The 25214-nt window shown below is 39.5% G+C and overlaps 1 protein-coding gene across 1 annotated transcript; it reads right to left on the bottom strand.

The window, feature by feature from the left end:
• Positions 1–1776: 1776 nt before the first annotated feature.
• LOC140230341 (WD repeat-containing protein 93-like) lies at positions 1777–25008 on the bottom strand. Its single transcript, XM_072310491.1, has 13 exons — positions 24495–25008; positions 22029–22230; positions 21715–21852; positions 20954–21120; positions 13760–13849; positions 12652–12811; positions 9729–9906; positions 8894–9048; positions 7942–8073; positions 5997–6280; positions 4991–5150; positions 4278–4494; positions 1777–3371 (listed from the first exon to the last, which is right to left on the bottom strand). The coding sequence occupies exons 1-13, from the start codon at positions 24750–24752 to the stop codon at positions 3287–3289; spliced, it is 2226 nt and encodes a 741-aa protein (XP_072166592.1). The 5' UTR covers positions 24753–25008; the 3' UTR covers positions 1777–3286.
• Between the last annotated feature and the right edge of the window lie 206 nt (positions 25009–25214).

The raw sequence follows: 25214 nt of genomic DNA, 5'->3' as shown, positions 1-25214 counted from the left end.
TATTCATACAAGTACAATGTATGTAATATGCAAAATGCTTGATTTCTCATAGAGTAGTTGATACTGGTGGGTTAATGGGAGATGCACTCCTGTTCATCATCCCACTTTTCTGTCTTTGTATGAAATTACATCTGTGCATAGTACTGTAGTTGGTACAGCATCATCTATGGAACAACCTTTTAGTATTGAAAGGAGAAACAAAGTTAGAAATACATGTACATTGCACTGTGAACATCTATGCCAGTTGCCCTGAGATTTGGAACCTGCAGAATCATGACATTGAAACACTGCAAACGGCCACAGATAAGATGTCAAACTTGGCAAGTGTCCTTGTTCATGATTGCAGCCAATTCCTACGCATATATTCACTTCCTTTTGAGAGGACAACCACACTTTTCATTTACCATGTCAGCTGAGAAGCTTGACACAAAATTTACAAAACATACACTTGTATTTTTTTTTTTATGACATCACAGAATGGTGTTAACCAAGTGATAAGCGGATTTTGATACAGGATACTGTTCATACCTTGGTAGCATACACTGTATTTACAATGAGATGCATTATGACCCAATCCACACATTTTACAGCTCTACTGTAGTAACCATTTCTTACCTTGACTGGCTGTCGCAGCCCCTCTCTGAAATGAAAGCCAGTTGTACATATGAATTGGGTGAATGCAGCAATATTAGTAGGGCACATCAGAGAACGTTGAGGAAAATCGAACAATCTGAGCAAAAGTTATGAATTTGTAATGTTTCGGTGCTGCCTTCCCTAGAATAGAAGACTACAGTAACAACAATAAAGATAATGAGAATGCCACATTCTTTATGAAAAGTACACATTCCTTTGACTTGTTACTGACATGAACGTTGGGGGAAATTTCATTGAAAGTGTATGTGCTCTTTCATTATGCTAGAAAAGTTCAAACATTTGGATCTTTTATATTTTCATTACATCACTGCCCTGCAGTGATGTCACAAACTACAGACAAGTATTGTAATCTTCTCATTCAGCATTGGTGGCACAAAAATGTAAAAATGTAAAAAAAAAAAAAAAAAAAACCCACTTTTCAACAAATTGCCAGATTTTCCTCAAACTTCATTTATGTGTTCTACTGATATTATTTCATTCACTCAAACCAAATAATACATATATTTTGGTTTCATTCTCCTTTAAATCATGCGAGGCTAGCCTTACATAGGTGTTTATGTTTGTGTGCTTGTGGTGTGTGTGTGGGGGGGGGGGGGACGTGTTTATGTGGAAATTTGAGGCGATTGAAAATGTTTTGATTTTATTTTTCCCTAGTTTGCATCATCTCTGTACCATCCTAACCTTCACTTTACTAACTCTCCAAATCGGTGTGAAATTATCCTCTACCTTCAGCATATAGATATTGACACTGTTAAAAGACCTCAGGGTGCTTACAGGTTAAATGGAAAGAAGAAAGTGCAGCTTGCTAGGATCACTTCAATAAGAGGCTTTCCAGATTCTTTACAACACAGTAACTTCAAATCAGCTTGTCACATCATCAAGATTCTCCATATTTTGAAGGGATTTCCAATTCCTACTTTCACTTATGTACGCTGCTTTCCCTTTTTCCTCCAGTGTCAAATGAATATGATAACACACTCACTCACACCCATGTACGCTCATGATAGACTCTTGAGGTTACAACTTGGCTAAATATTCCCCTTTTGTACCTGATCTTTGACTCAGCAAGACTCGGTCATCCTCATTCAGGTGGAGGAAATCTCACCAGACTCATTCAAAGCCTTTTCATAACGGTGATTCTTTTATTCACATAATATACACACATGTTGTATATTACACAAATATTACATACTTTACATCCAATGCTATCATACAAACTGTACATATAAAAATATAACATACACTGTATAAGCACGCAAAAATATTTGCGTGCTTTTATTTTCACGCTAGCTTCTGGTTGCGCAAAATGCGCAAAAATTTCCACTTTTACAGTATTCACAAGTCATGTTTTTTCATCCTGTTCTCATGGTTGGACATCCAGGCATTTACGTGGCATGGGGTCACAGAGAGCAGCGACTGGAGTGAAAACACACCCTGACATAGTTAATCAATTGGTGTAACTTTTGAAACAAACTTTTTTCTTTCTTTTTTTTCCTGACTGGCTTTAATTTCCATAAAACCATCAGACAGGGTCCATCTTAGCATTTCTAACAACCACAACAAAAAAAAAGACAAGTCACAGAAGGAAATGGTACATAGAAGATTCTGAATGCCAACAGGCCAATGGGCTGCTCCCAACTGAATGATTCTGTCACATGCTCTAAAATGGAATTGCTTGATTTGCCCAATGGTCATTGGTGCAAAAGTGGAGACTTTTGTACAACAATCAAACCTCTGTGACAATAAAAGCATGCAAACATATCTCCTTATAAATGATATGTAATAATAATATTTTATAACTTTGATTCTGTGGAATTAACAAAACACAAAGTTATATTACCCTATTGAGCATGAAAAATTATGTGAACATTTCCACTTACAGTATGCATAACCTCTTAAGTGAGCCAATGATTGGCTGCGATTTCTTTAACCAAACACTGGTAGCAAACACTGATGATTGAATGGCATAGATGGGTTAGGAAATGTGGACAGGCCTCCAAAGGCCCCTGTTTTGTGGTTTGAATCCATCTCGCATTAAAAAAAAATTAAAAAAAAAAAAATCTACATTGCACTTCTGTTGCAATCACTTCAGGGAGTGGGCCTCTGACAAACTTCATCGCCGATCCCGATTTTTGCAAGTCAGGATTTTCAACTTCATCACTGATCCAGCATTACACAGCATCTTGCTGACATAATTCATGGGTTGGTTGAAATGTCCAAGGAATTCAACCTCTGTATGAAATATCTTTTCCTCCCCTCATTCATTTAAACAGCATCTTTTATAAGCTTCATTTTACATCCACACACTGATTATAACGATACCCATAATCGTGATCATAGCTGTAATAGTTATCACAATCATCACCATGTAAGTTTGGCTTATACTCTGTCGATCATCCTCGTCAGAAAACTTGGGAATTCCTACAGTGCAGCATTCAGACCCACTTAAAAGTTTCATTACCAAAACAACACCACAGTTTTATGTGCCTGGCACTATATTATTTCTCATTACAGAAAAATGTCCACCGAGTGTAATCATGTAAAATGGACATGAGAAATTTCACAAACACTGAAAAAGAGAGGAATGTCAGTGCACATAAGTGTCTGAAAATACAAGGCCTGGAATTTGTGTCTATCTCATCCTTTTTGCTGCTTTCTGCTTCAGAGCACCCCAACGCTGCTGCATTCTTGTCTGTCTACTCTGCTGCTCTGTCAGCCTGGGCATTTAAAAACAGACATGAAGTACATGATAACTTACAATATCTGCCTTAACACTTTATTTCGAAAGCTTTAGATTCCCCCACATTGGATTGTCCTATGATTTATAATAATAAGGTCTTATTTACCCAGGGTAGCCTCTTCAGTGTTGCCACTGTTCTACCAGAGGGCCCTGCTATTATTATTACCCTAGCATTGCCAGGTACCCATTTATACACCTGGGTCGAGAGGGACATAGTGGGTAAAAACATCTTGTCCAAGGACGTAAGCACTGGGCGATTTCTGTCTGCTTAACAGTGAAATGTGAACCCTGAGAGCATTGACCCATGAGGAGCTTAGTGTCCTCTAAAGTTTTTGTATTCTTCACAATATTCCATACCTGTATAAATAATTACAATACTTGTCCTGTCATGTGTACATGCAATTATAGGATTAGTATGAGGTACTGTATAGTTATTTGTAGACATTACACTGACATATACATATTATATGTATATGTCAGTGTAATGTCTACAAATAACTATACCTCATACTATAGCAGATAAGTATGTGTATATGTGTATACATATGTATAGGACTCGACAAACCAGCAAATACAAAGAATACTGACTCAAACTGATTGGCATTTTCATTTATTTTCAGTTTTTAGATTTTCAATTATTGCATAACTTTAGGGGAAAAAAATACACATATGACTTTGTATAATAGGCACATTTACTAAACTGTAGATGCAACCCTATTCAGCATTATTTAGCATGTGTCATATCTTTTAGCTCATTATCAAGGAGAAAACATGGCTTTCTATCCCCAGCTGCTGTGCCATCATATTCATCATAGGTCATTGTCCTGGCGCCTTACGTTGGCTGGAATTAGGAAGGGGATGGGGGTAAAAATAACAGCCTTACCTGTTGCTGAAGAGAGCATCAAACCTACTCTTGGCCAGAGTGGTGTGGAGGAGTGTGGGAGCCTGTGGTTCAGTGTCCTCCAGAGTTCTCCACAGGTTGGTCAGGGTGGGGAAGCTGTGCATGCCATAGGCGTACACGGTCGGTTCAGGGTCAAAGGTCGTAGCAGCCTCTGCCTCCTCTTCAGCGGCAACTGTGGACTCGTCTTGTTGCTTCTCAGCTGTTGAGGAAGAATAGGGAATAAATAAAAAAAAAAAAACACTTTGATCATCTTTTTTCACTGAAATATGAAGCACATACATCAGCCTCACTAGTGCACCAACACTTGAATACAAAGATACGTATGCACACACGAAAGTATTTGTATTACATGTTCAGTCAGCTTATGATCATTAGACCTGTTCTGCAATACATTCAGATTTTATATGCTCTGCTCAACCATAAAGCTGAGTTTGCCGTACCTAGCAAGTGAAATCCTGCCTATGGCACTTAATAGGAGGGAGCAGGTGACTGGAATGCTTTGTTACTAGGCTGTGGGAAACAAAACATCCATAAATTGTAGTAAATTCAATACAGAAACGATCTATTCTGACCCCTTATGTTTGATACAATGGGTTCTGTAATAACAGTCACAGTGGGACACGATATTCAGCAGTGGGTGTGCACACAGACTCCCCTCTTCCCCCACATTCCCAACCCATCTAACAGCTGCTTACCTCTGACGAAGAGCATCTGTCCCGCTGCAGCTAAGGTGATGGCCGGGCGGAGGTCACCGCACTTCAGAAAGAAGGGATTGGGGAGCTTGATGCGACACACAGTCTTACCAGTGTAGACATTGCAGAGGGACACCTCCCCGAGTTTGGTGACCAGTAGCACCTTGAGCAAAGAAGCAAATCCAATACAGGTGACTTGTGTAATTATGAAGTCTTTGGGACCAGCAGTTTTCTTTCATTAAATTGACATTTCGTTTTAGCGAGACATATAAAGTATACAAAGATATTTAGATAATAATTTGGGGACATGAATTTTTATTTCGTCCTATCAGCATTTCGTTATTCCAATGTTCGTTATAACAAGAGTGCACTGTAGTTTCAAATTAAGTGCTCACCAACTGGTGGCTGCAATCTAGGGTTCCATGTCAGAAAGAGCATTACTCTCGATCTCTGGATAAGCTGCAATAAATTAGGGGCAAGTTTCATAACACTGTCATTTTTTTTCCAAATCTTTGTAATCAAGGTCAGTCCACATGAAAAAAGCTTGTAAGGAGGCTTGCCCCACATGGCAAGAACTGATTCATGCAAACTGAACTCCAAATATTGTCTACTTCTTTAACATGATAAGAAATTATGATATGCAGTTTGCAGAAATGTCTGAACAAACACATTTGTGTATTTTTTCCCTTTTACATTTCAGTATCGGGAGATACATGGTATGTGTTCGGAGCAGAAGAATGATGCCAGTCCAGTTCCTTTGCAAATCAACAAAAATCTAAATTTAAAAAAAAAAAGTTAATAAGACATCAATAACATTACCATTGTAATTGTTTGTTTGCTTAGAAGTTCTATCAATGTGCACACCTGATCAATTTTACCTGCAGCAACAGGTTGAATCATCTTTTTTTTTTTTTTTTTTTTTTTTTTAATAGCCAAAAGAGAGAAAATAGATGAAGAATGAGTGAGGTGAGGTATACATTGTCCTAGGATGTGTCCTAGCAATACTCACTGTGTCTCTGATGGTGTTGATTACATCCATGTGACAAACGCCATCTCTCCTGTCCCGCCACATTCCGCGGTACACCTGTTTCACGACTGGCTTGTCACCATAGCAACAGCACACCGTTGCCAGGTCGCCACTGGCATCGCCAGCGAGGATGGCAATCTCGGGTTTGGCCCCGAGAGCAGACAACTTGTCAGCCGGAGTAGAGAGGGGTTTAGCGGGAGGGGGAGGGAGGACGTGCAGGTGAGTGATGGGACGCGAGGAGACTTTCTGGGCCATGACAGGGATACCTGCATTCACGAGAAAACCATATCCACTCATCTAAGTTCATCAGTGTTACGTAAATAACTTTACTGGGTGTTGTTTTTTTTTTTTTAACTTCAATATTCTACTTTATGTGTCTCTTCTTTTTTTTCTTTCTTATCTGTTGTCAGTACGTCATTTTAATGTTGCATGCAGAGTTTGCAATGCTTTATCATATGCCAGCTGCTTGTACATACAGAACCCCAAAGAAGTACTATTGCACTGTATTATACAGCTGAATTCAGGCAAACACAAGGATTCATCTATTCAATTCATAAATGAATCTATTTATTCAGTTATTTATTTTCCCATCTATGTATTCAGTCATCTACTTATTTATTAATCTATTTAGGATTTCATATAATCTAGAAATAGAAACCCAAACTCTATGACAGTATGGTAAACTGTGGAGAATTATTCACATGTCAAATTCCAATTTCTTGTTCTGTTTTGTTATGTGTTTGCCTTTTTTAGTGTGCAAGAACAGTGGACAGGTGCCCATAGGTTACATATTATATTACAAGAAAATCATCCCCATAATTCGTTAAACTGCATGGAGGCTAAGATTCTGAGGTCAGGATGAATAAGAGCAAAGACCTATTGAATTATGATTGATCAGTAAAAATGGAATGCTGATTGAGTAATGCAGTTGCAGCTTCTTAACCCTAATCAGGCTGGGGGGGGGGGGGGCGGAATCCGCCCCCCCCCCCTCGACGTTTCGCGCAATATCTTCGCAACGCGATAAGCTCCCGCCGCGATGTTTCATGACTTTTTTCTTTCAAGTATCGCGCAACTTTTGAGACCCAAATTGTTGCGCCCGCGCGTACCGTTTTGACGCGACGCCCATTCGAAAAAAATTTGTCAACCCCAAAATTGCTCCAAAACGTGATTTTGTGTACAAATCCAATGCAAATTGTGTTTTTTCAATTAATTCACATAAAAATTCATATCTTCACTTAGAATGGCTGAAATTAATTTATTTTAGCATAATAATGCTTTGAAAAATGTCTGTGACAAATTTTGGCCAAAAAACAAACAAAAACAAAAGGTCAAAAAACAAAGAAATACATAAGAAATTCAAAAAACAATAAAATACATAAGAAATTAATTTCGATACAGATTTTTTTTTATCCTGTGTCTCAGAAGAATGATACAAGAAACATTTTTAAAAAGAAATTAGCTTAATTGGAGCATAAATAAGTGATTTAGAGCCCAAAACTGATTTTATATGCATAAATTACAATAATTAATTAATGTAAAATTTAAGAAAAATTTTTCGGAGAAAGCAACCATACGTTTTGATAGAATACGTCGCACGCGTCGCGTGTGCCGATTTTCGGCGCGATCGCGCGTTCCATAGGCGAGATCTGAAGGGGGGGCGGAATCCGCCCCCCCCCCCCCCCCCCCCCCCCCAGATATAGCATAGCCAAAAAAGCCCAGCCTGATTAGGGTTAAGAAGAGAATGTGTGTATGAGGCGCTTGTACGGAATATCTTAGTTTCATGGCACTCATTCACAGTCTTAGTTTTGAGAATTGAGAACAAAACAATGATTAAAAGGAAGTTGTTTACCTTTCTGAATATGGAACTAAGATAGATTGCTCATACACATTTTGTTCTCACAAGAAAAAGCACCCTTTTGCAACTCACTAAGGTGTTTGTCCCACAGGTGAACACATCCATCTTCCAGCCCTACGGCAACAAGGGATGTGCAGGGGCTTGTTGCCATGGCGCCCACTCTGTCAGCGTTGGGCCACACCTGGTCTGGTTTGTGCTCCAGATCTGGATGGAACATGGAACAGATTACTTCAGTGCAAGCGTCATTTCTTCTCCTTGAATTGTGCTAAAAGGGCAATTTTGGTAATGATAAGTGTAACGAAATGGGGGTTGTGTGAGGCTATGACATCATCACTTACGAGTATCTAAATTTACAGCAGTTAAAGCTGTCTGAGCAACCACCTGTCTATAATGGCCACTTTTTACGTCTCCCTTGGGTGCTTGCTATAGAGAGTCAAATCTGTCTATACTATGGCCATCCAAGGGAGAAAAAAAAAAAGGTGGCTGCTATTGACAGGTGGCCGCTATAGACAGGGTCTTTAACATGGCTTTTTCTCTTGGACGGGATTTTTTGAGTGGCCGTATATGGCAGGTAGCTGCTAAAGACAGGTGGCCAGTAAGACAGGTTGGACTGTACTGTGACTGTGACACTACTGCTCTTGACAAAGTTGTAAAAGTTTTATGTCACCAAATTCTTGTATCAACATCCGATTTTACAAAACTTGTACTAATTTTGTTCAAATGCACTCTATCTACTGAAGTCCATTTGAACACGGAGAAGCTTTTTGCTAATAAAAATTCACTCACCCATGAAGAAACACAAACACCACTATATATAATCATACACACACATACACACACACACACACACACACACACACACACACACACACACACAGACACACACACATACTTGTGAGATGCTTCAGCTGGGGGTATGACAAGTTTACTCTGAACAAACAGGCATGTGCGTTGCCCGGAGTGAAACACTACAAAATCCCCGAGTGAAGCTGTTCAGAACACACACACGTGCACACATATGTACCTTTGGCATTCTTGAGGAGGTTGAAGAGGGAGACGTTGGTGGAGTTTGACCAGCTGGAGACAAAGATGTGGGCCTGGTCCTCCTGGATGGGAGCCGTGCTGGATGAGGCAAGCATCATCCCTGGCTTCACAAAGAGGCACACGGCACGGCAGGGTCTGTCAAGAGAGTTGCATGTAAAACAGCATCGTCAACTCAACCAGCTCACAGTATCACATCCAAAAGTCAGCAAACGGTATCAACCAGACACGCTGTGCCATACGCTTGAAAAAATGAATCATACACTGACTAGTTTCACGGACAAAATTAATTTTGTATAAAAGATAATCGACATCAATTTTTCGTGCAGCCTAAATAAGTCACAAGTGATCTTCTTCTTCTTCTTCTTCTCCTTCTTCTTCTTCTGTGAATGGGCCCCCCATGTGAATGGGTGATACCCCTTGCTGACCACTGACCAATTACCCAGGGTGAATCACTATGAGTCGATATCTTTTGTTCAGTTTTTCATAACGGGAATGTAGAAAAGACCATTTTACCATGCCAACATCCTCCATTCCTCATCAAGTAAAGCAGGATCTTTTGTGTGCATAAATTATGACTCTGACACCCAAGGCATTTATAGTCTATGTCTAATACTAGACACAGAGTGTGTGCTTCTTATTGTACCATATCATAAAGTGAGTCACACAGTGTATCTCAAAGTATCTAACTGTGCACAGCTGTAATTGCCAAGATATGATGAAAACTGATGTGCAGATACTGTAGGATAACAAAACATGCTACGGAAGTTGCCGAATTCCACAGATACACAATATTTCAAGAACAAAAACCAACTCACTTCTTTTCCATCTTGTTGTATTTAGGATCAGAGTATGGACCAAGAATTTGATCTGCTACCAGTCTTCTTGTGTTAAGGTGTTCATTCTGTATGAGGTGTCTGTTGCCCTGTCCAATGGTAGAACACCAGTCTTCTGAGTCCGGAGTAGAGGGTCCAGGATGGGGTACTTTACTGGAAGCTGTTTCAGGATCAAAATTTACCACATTGAAAAACAAAAATAATAAAACAAAATTCAAAACTAGAAATGTCGCTATGGCGACTGGTATGCCTCCGCCATAATGCATGATTCTCCTAATAGGTCCATAGTACATGTGGACAATGTGTGACTACATTTTCACAAAATTGGCAAAATATTAAAATGACATGTTTGTCACAAATGTGTTGAATGTTCACCTTCCTTGACCTAGGTTTAACTGGATGAATAGGAGAGCATGTATTTGGGGATTTAAAGGACTTTGACTTGATTTTGACCCTTTCGTAAGCTTATGCATTGAGCAATTTTCAAGGTATGGAGAAAAAGTGTAATTTCTGTATTGAATAGTAAACTGTTACCATTTTCATCTAGCCTTTGACCATATAATTCATAAGAGAATCACTGTCAGGCAGAACATGCATAAATATGTACTAAGTTTCAAGATAACTTGAGCCACTTCCAAGATATGGAAGAAGAAGTAAGTTCAGCACTTTCACTTGATCTTTGACCTTTTGACCTTTGACCTTTTTGGCAAAAAAACAAAACAAAACAAAACTTCCCAGGGAATCTCTATTGGGTTATACATGCATACACCAAGTTAACAAAAAATAATCCTGCCGGCATTGCATGAATATGAGGGAAATAGTACAATTTTAAAGTGTTGCCCTTGACCTTTGACCCCTGACCTTTGACCCCATGAACCCCAAATTCCCTAGATAATCACTGCCAGTCAGTACATGCATATATACTATTTTCCATGAAGATACCTTGAACAATTTCCAACATACGGAGAAAAAAGTGAAATTTTAACATTCTTACTTGACCTTTTGACCTTTGACCTCATGACCCCAATCTTTCACCAAAGAATCTACTGTACGAGCTGAAATTTTCGCGTACAGATATTTTCGCGAATTGCTACTTGGAGGACATTTTCGCGTGTTGTTAATTTCGCGGTTGCGAGGGTCTAACTGAACTTAGCTATTAGCGTGTTATTTTCGCGCGTTGTTATTTTCGCGGTTCAAAGGCGATTCGCGAAATTCGCGAAAATAAAACCACCGCGAAAATTTCAGCTTGTACAGTAAATTGGGTAATGCATGTATAGACTAAGTTTCAAGAAAATATCTTCTGGCATTGCATAGATATGGTGGAAATAATGAAATTTTACATATTTAACCTTGGACCTTTTGACCTTTGACCTCGAGCATGTGCACCCAAAAGTTGATAGGCACAACTTCACCCCCTAATACACATACATGCCATTATAGAGTAATTTACACTTGATCACAAGCATTAAACATGTTTACGTCTAATCTATTTCACTTGGAGCAAGAGGTTCTGTTAGCCAAATGGGAGAGGAAAAAGAGACAAAGAATGGATGCAGGATAATCCGCATTTTTCCAGGCAACACTCACTGTGTCTTTGATGGTGTTGATGACATCCATGTGACAAACACCATCTCTCCTGTCCCGCCACATTCCACGGTACACCTGCTTCACGACTGGCTTGTCGCCATAGCAACAGCACACTGTTGCCAGGTCACCACTGGCATTCTTACTTGACCTTTTGACCTTTGACCTCATGACCTCAAACTTTCACCAGAGAATTTTAATTGGGTAATACATGTATACACTAAGTTTCAAGAAAATATCTTCTGGCATTGCATAGATATGGTGGAAATAGGGAAATTTCAAGCATTTGACCTTGACCTTTTGACCTTGAGCATGTGCACCCAAAAGTTGATAGGCACAACTTCACCCCCTAATACACATAAATGCCAATACACATAAATGCCATTAGGATACCTCAAAAGGTTTTTTTAGTAACGCTGTCCACAAAATTCATTACGGACGGACGGAAGGATGGACGGACGGAAGGACGGACGGACGGACGGATGGACGGATGGATGGACAGAAGGACGGACAACCCGAAAACATAATGCCTCCAGCACCACTTTGTGGCAGAGGCATAAAAATGCCACCAAGCTGTCTGTGCAGCTATATACACGTGTATTTCAATTTATCGGTCACTTTTCATAGGTTCACATGTCCATGATTTGAGATCTGTTCTATATAGTATATGGGGATTTGTTCAGTTTTTTGTTTCTTTCTTTCTTTGTTTGTTTGTTTGTTTGTTTTTTGTTGTTGTTGTTGGGGTTGTTTTTTTTTTTTGGGGGGGGGGGGAGGGGTTGAAAAACATTTGTGAGAATTTTGGCAACATAATTCATCACAACACTCTTCACATATGAATACATATTCCATACCTAATTCTGGTGTAGAAATTCCTTTTTGCTAGACTTTTCCACATTTGACAGACATCATCCAAAATGACTGTTTGTATCAGTACATCATTATGTTGAATAATATGGCATATTTCACACCATATATACTGGAATAGGTTCCATGGCATTGATTCATCTTGTCTGAATGCAGAAGGCAATTCCAACTGGACTTGTGACAAGAAAGTAAAATCTTCTAGGTCAATTTTCATGGCCAAAACTATACTCCTTAGAATCATCTACTAGAAAGTTGCCATTTCAAGAGCAACATTAACAGCAATTTCTCAAGATGTCTGCTTTTCTTCTTCTTCTTGTTTCTCCTTCACACAACTATCTTTAAAGTTTTCTAGTTGCTGCTGTTTTTCCTTTTTTTTTCATTTTCTTTTCATTCTTTCTTTTATCTTTTAAATGTGCAAGTGCTTTAAAGCATGTCCAACATCAAAATCACTTCTCACCAACAAGCTGGTCTGGTAGTGGTCTGGTCCTGAGGACAGGAGTGGGCTTGGAGAGACTGGCGGAATTCCATTCAGGAACTGCAGCTGACCCAGCCTGGGGGCCGACAGTCACTGCGGCATTAGGGGTCATTGTCCGAGGGGTGTCCTGGGAACTCACCGACTACATGAAGCAGTCACACATTGAAAACATATACAAAACACTCCTAATGATCAGGAATATTTTAAACGGTCATGAATCATACTTTCCAAACCATAGGCTACTATTTATATTAGCTAATGTGGAGATTCAATCTGCTAATTACATAAACCAGTGCTAAACATGTAATGAATAACTTCTGCTGAATGCTTACAAACACTTCGTTTCAACTGAATAGAATGCGACACCAACTTTCTCAGAATTTCACCTTCGCAGAGGATGCAAGTACATGTACATTTAGATTATCAATTTGTATTTATACTGGTCTATCAAAATCACTGGTAAATTTGTCACTTTCTACATTCAAACAGGTTCAGATATCGCAGTAAAATTTGTTTGTGAAAAAACAAACAGAGCATCAACCAACCTTTATATCTGACTTGCTAGATGGTGTGGCAAGAATCACTCAGCTTGATAGAATTCACCACAGTGAGTGAAGCCAGCCAGCCATATATAAAGGCTGGTTGAAGCTCTGTATGTGTGTGTGTGTGTGTGTGTGTGTGTGTGTGTGTATGTGTGTGTGTCATCTTTCTTCCAACCGATGAAAGTTTTCTACATCAGATTCACAGATTGCATGCAATAGAGAAATGTGTGTATGGAATAAAGAACAGGTGCACAATTACAACTTGAGAATAACCCAATTCACACCAATAAATGCAACCAGGGGCCCATTTCATAAAACTTGTTATCAGTGACAACTGCCACATTTCTATGACAAATTTGCTCTTAGCCAATCAGATGCAAGGATTTCAGTAGCTTGTCACATCTATGACAACTTGCCACTGATGACAAGTCTTATGAAACAGGCCCCAGATAAGCAAGCATGATTACATTTAGCATCATTTGCAACATGCAGAAACATGTGAAAGCACCACCCATGCGGAATGAAGTGAGAAGAGGGGCATGCCTTACCTTGGTTTTGGGACCACCTATCATGGACAGGCCTTCCATGGGGTGGCTATATTCAATGGATTCCTCCACGGGCTTTTCTCCACCTCCCTCCTGGTATCCATAGCAACACAAAGAGGTGCAAAATAGCATAGCAGGTGCACAGAGCATGCAGCAGAAAACAGCGTAATAGGAATACATTTCACCCAAATCTCAGATAAAAGATAAAAGACTAGAAGTCTGACTCTGCAAAGACTCCCCAAATGGAGCTGAATCCCAAATTGTGCTAGGATGGTGCTTTGAATTACCCTACACTTGCAATAATTATTGAGCAAGGAGCGTTCTAAAGCTATGCGCCACAGCTCACAGTGTATCGTACACGTGTACTATGAAGGGAGATGAATATAAAAAGTGCCAAGATGTAAAGCAAAGAATTCACATAATCACCCGATCATGCACAGTGCAGTGATGTAGTGGTACGTGCACTACTGACATCATTGATTTCCTATCTCTCATCTATCTTCGTTTATGCATCTGAGCAAGGGCTATACAGCAAGAGTGGATTAAGCGTTACATATAGTGTACATGCTGATACCTGTCAAAGCTACTGTACAGTGTATGCCATATACTTCATGAGTACAGTACTTCATTAACTGGGAATAGGAAGACAATTACACAAGAAGTTGCATACAAGATTGCTGAGAACCACAGTCACCAAATGAGAAGCATACTTAATGCATTTAAGGAGAAAAACTAATAGTAAAGCAGATAAGCCGAAGAATTGTGCAAAATTTGACTAAAGCATGAAACTTTCACCATTGTTAGTACATGCTATAAGATTAATTTTAAGATCGGGAGGTAAGTCTGAATTGACCTCTAATGACCTCTAGAGGTCAATGACCTCAAAATCTAAGAAAATTGATATTTTGCGTCATTGGTTAATGATAAACACAGTAATGATGTACTAAAACTTAATATTTGTCACAGTGAAATTGTCTTTATGTTCCACAGAGCCCTGACAGGTTTCTACCTTTGACCGCTGATGACCTCCAGAGGTCAATGACCTCAAAATGTCCGAAAATTGATATTTTGCATCATTGGTTAATGATAAAACACAGTAATGATGTACTAAAACTTAATTTTTGTCACTTTGAAATTGTCTTTATATTCCACAGAGCCCTGACAGGTTTCTATCTTTGACCTCTGATGACCTTCAGAGGTCAATGACCTCAAAATGTCAGAAAATTGATATCTTAATGCGTCACTCATAACTGAAACACGATAATTATGTACTAAAAACTAATTTTTGTAAGAGGAATTGCCTCAATGTTCCACTGAGCCTTTCGAGTCAGATTTCTACCTTTGACCTCTGATGACCTCAGATGACCTATGATGAGGCCAATGACCTCAAAATGTCAGAACATTGATATTTGGTGCAATTGGTTGATGACAAACATGATTTAGATGTTATATTCATTTGTATTACAATTGAATTGTTTTCCTATTCCACAGAGCAAGAGAAATTACCCACGTGTCTCTACCTTTGACCTCTGAGGAAGGTGACAGGTCAATGACCTCAAAATATCAGAATATTGATATTCTATGTATAGTCAATGGTCAACTTTGTAATACCCGATGTACAATCATTTATGCTATAATAGAAGAATCTTGTCATTCCTGGAACATTGGTCATTAGCCTGTGCATTATATCCAACTTTGACCTCTCAGGACAATGAGAGGTCACTGAGGTCACATGTGTAGGCTTACCTGTATTGATGTTTGGCTTCATTGGTGTAATCGTAAATGCTTAATCATGTACAAATCACGCATTGATGTTTTGATCAAAGTATGTATGCATATTCCACAGAGCATTGGTTTATAGTAACAGGTCTCTGAAATGTGAGAGGTCAATTACTTCAGAAATAAAGCTTAAGTTTCTTGAGTGATGGCAGTGACCTCAAATACAACTGTTATGTTTGGGTTAGTTATGTAGACTAGCAAATATGGCCATTATCTCGACACTCGGAGAAAACAAGGCCCACGAGACTGATATACAGAGTGTTTAATCTATTCAGTGTAAGTCTCATAGATCTTTTCCCCAATTTGTCGGACTCATTTTGGGACTGGTTTGCCTAAGTGTCAAGCTCATGGGCAATATTTGCATAGTTTCCAGCTGGTGGGCCTGTATTGGCCAGTGTAAAGCTGGTGGGTTGTTACAGTATGACTGCGATGAATGACTCATGGTCCTGGAGTATACAGTCCACAGCTGCGACATCATGGACCATCTTGAAAACTTCGACATACTGTAAGGCCCAACATGCATTCCACATGAAGCAATCCTGTGTATTGCAACTAGCTATTGCCATCCGAGACCTACCCAGGGAATAGATAAGCATTCATGGCAAACCATGGAGAAAGCGGATTGTGCAAAATATTTTGGAGTTCCAATAGGAGGCTCAGCTGGAATCAAATCGCCACAGCAGCTTAAAAAGGTTATACTTCAACCAAAGACTCTCTCCAGATGAAGATACGAGTATCATAAAGTTCAGGTGTTTTGCTACTCCATGCCGCTCAGGACTGTCCTGGAATATGCATGCATCATCTGGGATCCATTCACCCAGGTGAAACATCATGAAGTTTGGAATGATCCAGAGAAGATATGCACTCTTTAGCTGCGATGACCATCATATGCAAAACAAGCAGTGTTACAGCCACACTTGAAAAACAAAACAAAGCAAAACAAAACAAAACTACAATGGCAATCCCTGTAAGAAAGTACAGCTCAGGCAAATTCAGCGATGATGTTCTGCATCAAGAACCCCACCATATCCACTCCGCAGGAAGTTGTGGCTCTATTGCTGCATTCTTCAAAAAGGGCAAATGACCAAAAATGTAAGGCATCATTTGCAAGAACACAAAGTAGGCCTACTCCCAAAAAAGGTGGCGGCTACTCTCGGCCACTGTCTCTTGTATCTCTTTGAAACACTTCAGGAGAGAGATACTCAATATTCAGCTCTGTTATTAAAAATACATATGTCTCTCTTTTTGTTTTTGCATTTGTTGTTTTTTGCTTCATATAGCTCTTTGGATACCTTCTTTAACCAATTAAGAAAAGGCTCCATGGCAGAATATTACAAGATTACACAGTATAATGAAGAAGAAGAAGAAGAAGAAGAAGAAGAAGAAAAAGAAGAAGAAGAAGAAGGAGAATAGGAAACGAGATCTGCTGTCAATGATGCAGAGCCAATACCAATCAGTTCCATGGCAGATCTTAGTCGGCACTGCAAAGGTTTGGATGTCTCTCTCTGTTGACAAAGGATATTCTAAAGCTCCAAGTAAGTCCACGGGGTGGTTTACATTGTCTGGGCATAGAGGGTTGTGTTGGGTATATGAGGATATGATGCTTTGTTATAACAATTAGGTCTGAGATATCTATTTTTTATGTTTGTTTTGACCATCCCGCATGGATCTCCAACGAAAAGGAATGATAATACTGATTGTGTTAGACCCAGCCGCCACCGTGTTTTTTCAATAGATTTTGATATTACAGTGTAGTTGAGAAAAAAGTAACCGCTCATTGTCCTAGATGGAAGTCAAAATTGAACTGTGTGTGGAATACTCTGCATACAATTTTAGACACACACACACACACACACACACACACACACAAAATGCATTTTTTAAAAATATAATTATTATTTCATAAGCAGCAGGCCATTACAAACCAATGAGACCAGACATCAATATTCTTAAATTTTGATGCATATCTTTCAATATCCTCCAGAGGTCAGAGGATCATCGCTAATGTTCATGTGAAATGAGTACACGCCTTTTGAATTGCTCACTTTTATTGCTATAGAAATACACAATATGTGCATCATGTCAATCATTAAATATTGTATCAGTTTCATTTTCAGTCTTGGATCATTTTTTCTATGTACAAATAAAATCGTGGCAAAGTAAACAACTTTCACATCAAAATATAAACGAGAATACTAAAAAAGAAATAGATGTAATAACGTGCAAGGCAAATACCAGGCCTACATCATCTTAAGGTATACAGGTGAAGGAAATCACCTTATTGATAAACAATTTACTTGACTGGGATAGCGACCACTGAACAATATTGTTTCTTAAAACTCTCTCTTCTTTTCAACAAGTGGAATAAAACACATGCACATACCGGGGCATTAGTTTGGAGGAGGGGTGGGGTGGTGGCAGGGATAGTTGACCCCCACCCCATTAAATTCTGAGATGTGGACTATGTTTTGTTGTTGTTTTTTGTTCTTTGCTTTTTAGACAGAAAACTGCCCAAGTTTTTCACTTTAAGTGTCCATCGGATTGTTAAAATTTAATTCTGAAATGCAAAATCTCCCTTCTGTGAGAGGGGATATCTCCTTTCGATAGACTCCTTCCCCCTGCTTGGTTCCTTCCACAGATATAACATACTTTGGGGAATGATAATTTCCCTTATTCTATGAAAAATGTTTTTAAGAGATATTTTTATTTGAATTCCAAAGATGAAAAGGCTTTCCTATATATGCACGATTGTTCATTTTGGAGGGCAAGAGGCATTTGCCCCGCCTCCCGAGAAAATATGGGAGGGGGAATGGTGGGGACATAAAATTTTGCCTCCAAGTATTTCCTGAGATTGAGATTTTTTTTCTTCACTTTTTTGACAGAAAATGAATTGTCACTGAACATTTTAGCTATAGTATGCACCAGATTAAAAGGCAGAATCTCCTTTGCATACCCCCTCCCCCACACTATCTTTCGTTATGTCCCCTTCCATATACGCTCAGTGCTTTTGTCCCATTTTTGTTCTATATCATCACAAAGTATGTACTAGATCGATCTTTAATTTCAGTTCCGACATATTAAAGAAAATCCCTCTTTTTGGAGGGGGTAGTGTATCTTTCAATTAACAATCCCTCCTCGGTTTCTACCATTAGATTTGGTACACTCCTTTTACTGATAATTTCCCAAATATTCCATCATAAATGTGTATACTAGATTTTTTTTTTTACATTTCTATTTTTACTGCAAAGGCTCCCTCGCATGGGAAGGATTGGGGGACAGCCCCTTTCATACTCTCCTCTCGCTGTATCAACCTCTCCTCCATGCATTGATTATGGCTACACATTTGGGTATGGACTTTTTTTTCTTCAAAATGGTAGTTCAACCAAGAGTGGCAAAAGATCATTGAATTGCAAACAAAAGAATGCAGAAGCTCCATAATGTGGGAGGGGGATACCTCCACCCACATCCTTCTGTGGATTGGTCTTCCTCCATAGATGGCTGACTTACTACACCTTTTTGATACAAATTTCGAGGTATTCCTTCAAAAGTGCCTGTGTGCCAGGTCGTTGAATCTCATTTCTCAAAATACAAGAGCTCTGTCGAATGGGAGTGGAATACCCTACCCTCGCCAACGCTGCGCTTGGTGGGCTCCCATCCATATAGACTTGGTACACCATAATTTTCCAAATATTCCCCAAAACGTATGCATCAGATTCTTAAAAAAACAAAAACAAAAACAAAAACTTCGTCTTTGGGAGGAGGGTAGGTGAGATGCGCCCACACCCCATCAACTTCCGTATAAGTGATGACGCACACATTAAACAAGAGCTACACTGAATCACTGATTTCAGGTCTAAACCTGCAAAAATCCAATCCCCCACCCACATCCTCCCCCTCCCCCTCCCCCTCCGCTTCATTCCTTTGCACCATGAACTTATGCTTTTACATATTTTCCAAGTCCCCCCCCCCCCCCCACGTGAAAACAGATCGACACCCCTTGCTCTGTGCACATACCCGACTTAGATAATTACCTGAAAAGTTCTGCGGAATGAGTAACCACTTTTTTGGTAACAGAAATGCATGGTTTGTAAGCCCTACATTATAAACAATTATTAACTATTACCTATCGCAATATCAATATTAACATCCTCACATTTCATTCGAGGTATTTGACCTTGTGTGATTTTCATAGGTGAACGGTAATGGCTCGTTAATAAACAGGGCCTACGAGTGCTCTCTAAAACATCATCATGTTTACCATTGATGATGCCAAACTATTCTGATACTTTGAGGTCATTGACCTCTCGAGATCATCAGAGGTCAAAGGCAGAAACTCGTCTGTGTGCCTTGGAATATGAAGACGATGTCATTGTACACAGATATGCTTGTTTTGTACATCCTTACCATGTTTGACCTTTCACCAATGATGTCATACTTCAATATTCTGATATTCTGAGGTCATTGACCTCTCAAGGTCATCAGAGGTGAAAGGTAGAAACCTGTCTGCTCTTTAGAATGACATGAAGACAATTTCATTGTAAGACAGATATGCTTGTTTTGTACATCTTAACAATGGTTACCATTAACCAATGACATCACAGATCAATATAATATTTTGAGGTCATTGACCTCCAAAGGTCATCAGAGGTCAAAGGTTAAAACCTGTCAATGCTCTGTGGAATCAGAAAATGGTTTCCCTGAAGTATAGATGCATGTTTAGTGAATCATAACCACATATATCATTCACAAATGTCTAAAAACATCGATATTTTGATATTTAAAGTTCATTGACCTCTGGAGGTCATCAGAGGTCAAAGGTAAAAACCTGTCAGTGCCCTGTTGAATCTGGAAATGATTTCTCTGTGGTATAAATGCATGTTTAGTGCAACATAACCACATATATCATTTGCAAATGTCTAAAAACATCGATTTTCTGATATCTAAAGTACATTGACCTCTGGAGGTCATCAGAGGTCAAATCAGACTTACCTCCCGATCTTAAAATAAATCTTATGGTATGTACTAACACTAGTGAAAGTTTCATGCTTTAGTCAAATTTTGCACAATTCACGTGATTTTGAGGGCTTATCTGCTCTACTATAATGAGTTCACTCACCATGATGATGATATAAAGCATATTTGCATTGCCAGAGGCCAATACATTCAGAACTTGTTAATTTTGCAAATATCAGTCTACTTGCTGAAATAAAAGCGCCACACAATAAAACCATACTACAGTGCATCACTGCGGTGTAATTAAGACAGCGTCTGACCATTTCACTGGAAAATGACACCATGGACAGGCATATTTATGTCAGGTCATAAATCAAGACCCTCTAGGAAATACTACTGAGCAGGCCTGTTTCACCCTTCACTTCCCTACAGGATCCCTGGCTGCTATATCTATCCCTCCATTACCTGCAGGTTTGAGAGATCCTCAGTGCTCTTCTGTTGAGTCCCATCCTGCTGCTGTTGCTGCTGCTGCTGCTGCTTAGCAAGGGCAGCCTCCACATCCCTAATCCAGTTGTCTCTAGGGAGCTTGAAAACATCGATCCATGTCTCATGGTCTCCATCCTTGTCAGACTCTGTTTAAAAGAGAACAATCAGGGAGGTCTCATGATAATGTGCTCTGCACAATCTACTCTTGAATGACTTGAGTTTGTAAACATGTTTATGAAAGAGATTAAGAAATGAAAAGAAAATGGTAGGCCACACACTTATGGCTAGAGACCACCTTGTCACTACTCTCGCCACTAATTACAGCTCAGTTTTGTACTAGTATCTTGTTTCTTCATATGTGATGCATCATCTCAAAAGCCATGTAATGTCACCATTTTTTTTATTTTGTTTTTTGTTTTGTTTTGGGAGATCTGAATTCGCTACATGAAAAACTTAAATTTGATATAGAATTTGCCCTACTTAATTACACAGAAAATATCATTAGACAGAATAAAGAATTAGAAAACTGTAAAGGTTATATCAGTACCACTATCACTACCTGGCATACCATATCTATTTGCCTTTGATTTGTTTATTTCAGTCAGCCATAAAGGTCCCTTGCGTCTATTTTCAGGAAGAGGCGAGTTCACTTCCCAACAGCTTCTATCTGAATTGGTTGTCATTTAAACTCTCCCTTGAATGCCTTTCTCCTCTACCAGTGTTCTGATTAGCAAACTCACTTTCCATGGTCAGGGCGATGTAGTCACCATCTTTGGCTAGATGCATCCTGACAACCTCGGCTCCAGACGGCATCTCTGTGTCAAATGTCTTCAGGATCAACAGTGCAGACGATGAGAAACAAAACAGTCTACACACACCTGTGACAAAGATAAGAATCTATCAATGTCTCAACAAAATTATAACATACACCACAGTAAAACAAATCTCTGTGGGAAGAAAAAAAAAATGCTTGTTTTGGTTTATTCTAATCATATCTCTGCAGCAAGCGAGGCATAGAATACAAGTAGTAGTAGTACGCCATGTCCATTCTTACCTTTTGTGTCAAGTGATGCTAGTAGACACATTTGGACGCCAATCTGAGTACTGTCCAGGGAAGAAATAGCAGCGCCATCTTCTTCCCACAATGCAACAGGATTGTGAAGTGTGGCATGTAGCACCGATATGCCATTGGTCTGCCCAAGAAATACGGCAGACCCATCTGGGCTCCCTGCCAAGCACAGTGTATCCTCTTTTTCCTGCAGTGAATAGAAGGGTAATACATTAGTTTTTATGTAAGCAACTAAGATTTGATAGGGTCTATTTCTGCCCACGTCAGACTTTCACTTGATGGAAGATGAAATATGTATTAAAGTTCTTGTTTATTATTACCTTTCTTCTTCATACCAACATATCAATATGAAGTGAGGGAAAGCTTTTTGCAAGAATTTTCACTTTCTTTGTGGAAACTAGAGATGTGCTCCTTGCACTTCTGAACTAGTAACAGGCTGTTGCTAAAATAGAGCTATTCTCTTCATTATAGTAAAAATTCAGGATTCCTTTATAATGGGTATACAGACTGATCAAGGATAATTTTGATTATATAATCAATATTAGTATAATATTATTACATGTATATAATCAATTATCCAATTATTATATAATCAATTATTATTATATAATCAATATTAGTATAATAATAATTATAATCAATATTAGTATAATATTAGAAATATCTATGTAGAAACTAGACCACCCAAGAACTAGAATTAATCTACTTTCAGTCTCTGACTCCACTTCAAGGCTTCACTCAGTTTCATCCATGACTGGAACGAGTTCAGGGAACATGTACCTGGTGGTAGTGCTACCCCCTAGGCTACTAGATGAAGTAGAAATCAACTTTTAAGACCTGCCATTTTCCACTGATTTAAATGTACACCAGGTCACAGGGCATTGGGGGGGGGGGGGGGGGGTGGATCCAGGAATTCCATAAAGAGGGGGCACCTTAACAAAATTAAAGGGGGGGGGGCACATCCATTTTTACCTCCGCCAAGGGAGGAGATTTATGTTTTCATTACCGTTTGTTTGTTTGTCCGTGTGCAAAATAACTCAAAAAGTTGAATTTGGATTTGGATGAAACTTCCAGGAAAGGTTGAGAATGACACAAGGAACAGATTATTACATTTTGGTAATTGTCCAAAAATTTTTATGGATTTTATGAAGAATTTTCGATATTTTGGCAGGTAGGGTCGATGAACTTGGGGAGTTCAAGCTGCGCATTTTTTAGGTTTTCATACACACACTAAAGTGCATGCTCTAGTTTCTGCTAGGGCGAGGCGTATCGCACAGCTGAGGGTTGATGACATAGCAAAAGGCTTCAATATAAGGAAATCAGACAATTATCAGATTTCTATGCATACGTACAATGTGTGGGCGGAAATCACTGATCTCTAAGAAGATAATTGGTGGAAATTAGCTGCTTGGCGGAGGTCTGCACTCTCAGAGTGTTTCTCTATCTAGTTTCTTTTTATTTCAATTCTTTTAACAAAAAACAAGGAGGGGCGCAAGGTGTGTCCCCCTCTGGATCCACCAATGAGGCCATACAAAAATGTGATTGCCAGTAGATATAGAGTCTACAGTGTGCCAAGCCCAAAACATATCAACATCAATGTTTATTAAAGTTAGATTCTACTCGACTACTGTCTAGATAGTATAGTAAGGGTACTCTCGCGCAGGGACTTAATGGTCGCGCATAGCGAAACTGCATATAGCGAGCAATATTACGCGTAGGACTAAGCGCAAAATTTGCCGATACGCCCATGGAATAATTAACATACCTGACAACCGCTAAACATGAGAAGGAAGCAGGTAAGAAATTTTGATTTCGAACAAATTTTTCACTAAATTTCCAATTTTTTACCTTGTAATTTACCTACCTTAGCTTAAAATCTGTTTTAAGGATGTTGTAGCCTAGACGTGTCGTCTCGCTTGTCTCATTCGTAGCCGATAGAATTCGTAATTTGTTCGGTCAATCGTTTATAATACTAGTAGGCCTATTCTATGAAAGCCGAAGCACGTTACAGCCGCAGAGGGGCAGACACTTTCACGCATGAAACTACCTAGGGCAGCTGCGCGACCTTTACATAGGCCTACCCCGAAAAATTGAACGCATAAAATTAAGTCCGACATACAAACGGCAACAGCGCACTACTCCGTCATCGTATCATCAGAAGATTCTGGGAGGTGATTTTTCTGCATTTTCATGATATTTATTGAGAAATTCAGGTACGATTGTGGAATAATTTCTATTATAAGAGCATCACAAATTTTCGTGCGCGATATCTAGACCCCTCAACCATACTAAGATGTGTGTTGACCTCTATCCATAGTTACATATTTGTAACATTACTTAAATAAATACTAATAATAGACTATTAGGCTATATTTACATAGTCATCCCTTTTGAAAATATCAAATCATAGTCTAGATCTACACGATACAGTTCAAGCAGAAGATCTCTTACACGAGCTATCGAAGAAAATTCGTATTCTGGCACTGGTTCACGAGATCGGAGCTCTTCCGCAGCTGCCTCTCTTGCACTGACTTGCTCCCATGATATATCGAAAATCATGTTAACAATCTTATCGACAAGCCTGTACGGCTGGGGGAGCTTGTCGAACATCTGATCGGGGTCGGCACCGTATTCTTCTTCATCGTTGATAAGATTGCTGAGGGAGTCCGGCGTAATGGACATCAAATTTTTGCGGACGTAAACCGGCATTTTGACGCTGTTGTGGACTCAGGACAGTCTGAAGAGATTCCTTTCCACTATCTTCTGCGAGCACTCAACGCTAGTTCGAATGATCAGCTCTGTGGTAGAGACGATCGTACGAAGGCATGACGACTCCGACGCTGGCGACTGATCGTCTCACGAACGAACAGGTTGTCGCTGTTACGTTAGTGCATGCAGTGCAGTATGTGTTTTAGTCTGTACGATACGTAAATGGCAGCTCCCAGAGCGGCCCAGCCTGGTGGTGGTATGGTGTGGCCCGGCGGCGTACTGTAGGCCAACTCCCTACTGCATGCCATATGCCAGCTATGCTGCTGCGGTGCGCAGCTGCAGGCTGGATGTGTTTGAGCTCTCCACGGCAACTGACTTTCTGCTATGGCACGCCATCTACGGTCATGAATGAGCGATGACGGTTCGGAAGTACGGTTCGCTCGCGCAGGCTATCATCACACT

The sequence above is a fragment of the Diadema setosum genome, chromosome 7, assembly GCF_964275005.1.
Source record: "Diadema setosum chromosome 7, eeDiaSeto1, whole genome shotgun sequence".
Lineage (NCBI taxonomy): Eukaryota > Metazoa > Echinodermata > Echinoidea > Diadematoida > Diadematidae > Diadema > Diadema setosum.
This window is presented reverse-complemented; position numbering and strand designations above follow the sequence as displayed.